This window comes from Antrostomus carolinensis, unplaced genomic scaffold (assembly GCF_000700745.2).
Source record: "Antrostomus carolinensis isolate BGI_N321 unplaced genomic scaffold, ASM70074v2 scaffold2776, whole genome shotgun sequence".
NCBI classification, from domain to species: Eukaryota; Metazoa; Chordata; class Aves; order Caprimulgiformes; family Caprimulgidae; genus Antrostomus; species Antrostomus carolinensis.
The window spans coordinates 56,700-62,477 of NW_010323757.1; the positions used below are offsets into that span (position 1 = coordinate 56,700).

At 37.5% G+C, this 5,778-nt stretch overlaps 1 protein-coding gene across 1 annotated transcript in view; it reads right to left on the bottom strand.

Moving 5' to 3' along the window:
* LOC104527052 (high affinity cAMP-specific and IBMX-insensitive 3',5'-cyclic phosphodiesterase 8B) overlaps positions 1-2,176 on the bottom strand; it is a gene marked incomplete at its 5' end in the record, with an annotated part of 39,905 nt that extends 37,729 nt beyond the window's left edge. Inside the window, 2 exons of the mRNA XM_010170668.1 lie at positions 638-697; positions 1,986-2,176. Coding sequence (XP_010168970.1) covers positions 638-697; positions 1,986-2,176 — 251 coding nt within the window. The remainder of the gene's footprint in view (positions 1-637; positions 698-1,985) is intronic.
* Positions 2,177-5,778: the final 3,602 nt, after the last annotated feature.

Consider the following 5,778-nt stretch of genomic DNA (forward strand, 5'->3'; position numbering starts at 1 on the left):
ACCCTATTTCCTAATATTTTAACTGAGCTTGGAAATGAATAAAATTATCATGGATTCAGGAGTGTGCATGAGATTTAACAAAGACAGGGAAGGTCTCTCTTCTGACGGTATTTTATAAAAATGTATTTAAGTCAGTAAGAATTCTGCCTAAAAACATGAGATATAAATTACTGAATAAGGATTTCAGAACAACATTCTAGTGAGTTTAGTACCAATAGGATTGACATTTACTCCATTGCCCAGTTCCCTAATACCCAGTTCCAGTGTGTTATTTGATCTAGTTATTTCCTTTAGAAAGTTAGTTACTTCCTTTAGAAAGTAATAGACAGCTTTCTGTTTTGTTTTTTTTTTGTTTTTGTTTTAGAAACCAACACATAGCTTTCTAATTTTTCTTGGCATAAAAACTATTACATTATGATCCTCTGAAGGTAATAGAAATAGTACTAGTATCTATAAAGGGAAAGTTATAAAATACTTAACTAGTCTCCATAAAACATCACCAATCCATTTCAGGTAAAATAATACTGAACTCACTCTATAAGGCTTGCTAGTAAGATACTTTCTATTATCAGATGACTATTATATATAATATTTTTATAAAGTAAAATAAAAATCTTTCAAAACCAGTAATACTTACATGCGTGGAACCACAGCAAGTATTACAGTGTGCTCTGATGCCTTCGTGGCACGAATACGCCTGAAGAAACACAAATTTCTCAGTTACACCATGTGCTTTCTCAGTGTTACTCTGAGTATCTTCGCAGACAATATAAATGAAATCTAGGACTGAAAACATCATTGAGGCTAGAAAATAGGCTATCACATTGCCAAAACCTACCTATCCCCACTTAGAAAATCCATTTCCATTTTGCTACCAAATTCCTCATATTTTGCTCAATTCAGTGAAGAGGCAAGAGCTCCAAAAACTCGGGGCATGAACAGCAACTCTTCAAATCCACCTCTTAGCAAAGGTTTGCCCTGTTTACTTAGCTTATTTGAGGCAGACTGCCCTGAATGCATGGGTTGAGAAAGGTCGGTCTATACAATGCATTTTCAGCACCCATTAGCTAATTTAAACAAGAATCTCCACCACCTTCTCCCATATTTAACTTTGTCCTAGATATTGTAATATTTCTTTAGAGAGTAGGAAGTGCTTTTGTGGAACGCAAGTTCAAAAAGAAGGTGTAGCAAATGTGTATGATGACTATCATTTATGAAATGCTGAATAAAGAAAATTGTACTGCTTTACATATTATTGACAAACCAAAAAAACCCAAACCAACTATCAGAAGTACACTCCATTCACCTTTTACTGTCTAAAGATAACTTTTTTCAATCATGCCACACTGTCCAGAATAAACATTCTTTATATTTATTTGTTTGTCTTTTAGAAAAACTTCCATCAGTACAAGTATTTGAGCTTTAAAATGCTCCTTGCTGTAAACATCGCAAATTCAAGCTCATGATGGACTGAGAAGCACAGTATGGTGTATGGTACAAAATGTATGCTTCGGCTGAAATTTTAGCAAAGAATCCCAGTAATAAGCGCTTGCAACCTAAGCACTGCTAAGACAGTTGTGTGGACCAGAAGAGTGATACGAACTTTTGTGAAGAGCTGTCAGCACCTGACCCAGTAGACAAACAAACACATTCCTTTGAAGGCCTGTAGCTTCATAATTTGCTGTAGCAGTAACCCAGGAAAGAAGCAGGCACAGACAGCAGGGAATAGTTTCACAACAGCTCATTATGAGTTGATAGAAGCCCATGACATCAAGAGACAATTTTACAATTAATCTTTGCCCAAAGTGTATTTTTTGTATTGTTCTCCTCTTATAGATGTAAGCAAACCCCTTGGCCTCAATCCCCAAACTTCTGTTTTGCTATAGTTTGGGGGGTTCATTGTTTGTTTCCCCCTCCCTCTTTTTAGTTTTTAAAATTAGGAGGTTCGGTTTTGCACAATACATTCTGAAGGTGCTTTAGATTACCTGCAGGTATCTTCTGCATCAAAATATCTGGAGTTCCTGTGATCTATAACAACTATTTCCTGGTGTTTATCAAGAAAACATTCAAGCGCTGACTCTGGAGTTCGGGCAATATTGCACCTGTATCCAGCTCTGTCACAAGCCCACCAGAAACCATCACTTTGGTTGTCTTCCTTCGCAAAGATCAGCAAAACCTGCAAAGCATGCAAAACAGTGGCACCACATTAAACATACAACGTAGTTCTCTGCATGGTACAAATCTTAACAAACACTTCTGCTATAGAAAAGATTTGAGTCTACTTCGAAAGCGAGAAGATTGAACTACAGACGGTAAAACAGCTGATGCAGTAGCACAACTTTCTCAATAGATAGAGTCATTATCAATAGACAATCATTTAGGACAAAACTAGCTGCCAGATGAAAAGTCTCTTCCAAATCATGTTCACATTCATTCAGTAGCCACCCAGAGTAGGTGGGTAGATGTTCAAGCATCATTGCCACTGTCATCAAGCCATCCCAGCTGCACACACTTTTAATTGTAATGAACTGTCTGAAATGCAATTGCCTTAATCATAGAACTGTTTGGTTGGAAAAGACTTTTGAGATCATGGAGTCCAACCATACCTGTCCACCACTAAACTATATCTCTGAGCACCCCATCTACCCGTCTTTAAAATACCTCCAGGGATGGTGACTCAACCACCTCCCTGGGCAGCCCATGCCAGTGCCTGAGAACCCTTTCAGTGAAGAAGTATTTCCTGACATCCAATCTGTACCTGCCCTGGAGCAAATTGAGGCCATTTCCTCTTGTTCTGTCACCAGCTACCTGGGAGAAAAGACACACAACACACCTTGCTACAACTTCCTTTCAGGTAGTTGTAGAGAGTGAGAAGGTCTCCCCTCAGCCTCCTCTTCTCCAGACTAAACAACCCCAGTTCACTCAGCTGCTCCTCATAAGGCTTGTTCTCCAGCCCCTTCACCAGCTTCATTGCTGGTATAGCAACTGCTTTTCAGGGACAATCAAAATAACACAGTTTTATTCATTATTTCTCCTTTGATGTACAACAAATGGACTTAAATAAATTTTTTCAGAAGTGAAAAGAACAACAGACAAGCAGGTATGGACAGAACTGGGTAGGGAAAAAAATGGATCCAAATATCAAAATTTTTACTCAATAAATTGTACCTAATTATTTAAATGTATGAGGTAGGTTAAATGACTTCAGGTGAACACTTAAGAAATTCCTCACACAAGATCAGGTAGGATGTGTGCTGAGGTGCTGTTCTAAAAATCAAATTGATACTGTAGGAAGTCTGCTAACTGACACATGGAACGTAGGCTGAAAACAGCTGTATTTGTCTGCTTCTTGTGTGAAAGAAAGTGTTTTTAGGAGAGAACAAATTTTCAATCCTTGCCCTATAATACATACATTATCAGTGTACAAATTACACAGCTAGGAACACAAATCATGCAGATATCCCCTTCACAATTTGCACACATTTACCATAGCAACTGATCACTAACCATGCTACCCTGTGTGACAGAAAACCAGAAAGGTTAATTTAGTGCACATATGCTGTGAAAAAGAAAGGCCTAAAAAAGTCAAGAGTTCATCAACAGCTATTCAAAATGCACAGAAAGGCAACAGCCAGAAAATAATCTACCCCTAAAGCAAAATCCTGTTAATTTCACTAATAAAAGTCATTCCCTGACTTCACTGAAAAAACCTGTCTGAGCAAAATTTTGCCCCAAATGCCCATAACAAAGGTCAACAACCTTTCATCTGTGCTGCTTTATGCAGCTGTGGTGTCACCTCGTGAAATTCAGCACTATCAGTCTAGTAGCTATAAAAGGCGAACATAACTTTTCTCTTATCTTGAGCTGTCTGGTTTGTTGAATTCTAAACAACAAACAAATCAATTAATGTTACTATAGCAGGACAACAAGTCAAGGTTTCATTAAACGGAAGAAAATTATATGCTCAGAATTTCCATAAATATAGCTTAAGAAGTTTCAATTTATTAGAAAGAGTATTTTTAATTGCAGTTAACAATAAGGAGGTTTGAGTTACTGACACTTAACATCCAAGGTAACTGTCACTCTACCTAATCCCTGATTTTTTTCCAGCCATTGAAGTGCTGGAAAGCAGTGACATGGTTTAGCTGCAGACTTTGTCTTGGGTAAAGTCCCTACTCTGAAACATTATTCTGTCTAGTTCCAACTGCTATAATTTTATTTTGTTCCTAGTTTGATCAGTACAATATGGTTCAGAAAACAGTTTTTCTGGGGCACAGTTTTTGTATCTTCCTTCTCTCAAAATTTGAAGTTTGGAAATAAAGGATTGCAAAATGCAATCACTTATCTGCTGTAAAATAATGGAGCTTAACTAAAGTACTTGATCTCCCACTGGTAGCTAATTATCAGCATAAATATTTCTGAGAATATTAGCTTTAAAAGGTTTCAAAAAGTATTATTACCACACTGTCTCACTAACATTTGTATGAAGCTTACTATAAAACATCAAAACATAATGTAACTAGAAGTCTATTGCAAGATATGCTCTCAAAATCAAGATAAAAACACAACAATCTGTATAAACAATTATAAACACAAAGAAAAGCTTGAATTCAGTCCATGTTTCATGGCAAAAAAAACATGTAGCTATTTTTTGGTGTATAATTAGTCAATGTTGCTGTAAAAAGATAATTTTACTCAGAGCTGCCCTGGTTTAGAAGCACTGTGGACTTCTTCTGTGGATACTTTTACATTTTTTGGTGATGTGTTGGAATTTTTACCATCTTTCTAAGTATTTGCTTTGCACAACTATTGCATCTCTTGTTCCCAGTTTACCATGCAAATACAGAAAAATGGACAGAGATTTGCTTTAAAGAGCTCAAAATTAAACAAGAGACACCAGATGAATACAGACACATAGAGTAGCACAAGAAAACTGAGAAAATTACAAGCAGCAACTTAAGAAGTAAAAATAAAGTTACTTAATTATTTTTACATCATTGTATCCCTGCAAGAGAGTTTTGAAGTGGAAAACACATAGTGGCTCTGAATTAAGTTAGGGAGGAGCTCTTGTTACACAGAAAATTGGCATGGGGGGACACTAAACTGCTATGCATCATCATGCTTCATTTGCAGCTCAACAGGGAAGATCACCACCATCAGAACAGAAATGGAGTTTGATGTCAATGCTGTGAAAGGGATGATGGCTAACAAATGTCCTAAGAGGTGAGAAAATGCAGTATTTGAACGGGGGACACATCCAAACCACTTCTGCAAAAGGATAAGAGAGCTTTTTGATGTGCACTAAATGTTTATAAGAACCACCCTTCTCCTGTGTCCTCTGGAGAAAGTGCATTTACATGTACTTTTATTATGGTCATTTCTGAGGTCTCCAAACCATACCATACCTATTTGCAAGCCTTGGTACAAGACTGGGGCAGATGTGCAAGCTGCGTGTGGGGAGAGCATTTGGCTAGGTTTGCTGTGGACTCTTCCTCTTGCCTCTTAACGGCAGCAGCACCTGGGTCATGACCTAGTACAAGCCAAACCAGATTTGTTCTCCAACACAGATGGTCACAAAGTCCAGTGAGGAATATATTAAATGGTTTATGGTAGGTCACAGTCACAAGTAAGGTCACCCAGCTCTCAGACAAAAAATACAGGCCATTTACACGTTGGCACAGATGTCCCATAAAGGCATAAAACACGCACCAGAATAAAATTAACATGGCTAAGAAAAGCCCTGGTGGCAATTGTTTTGACAAACTAAATTGACTTATC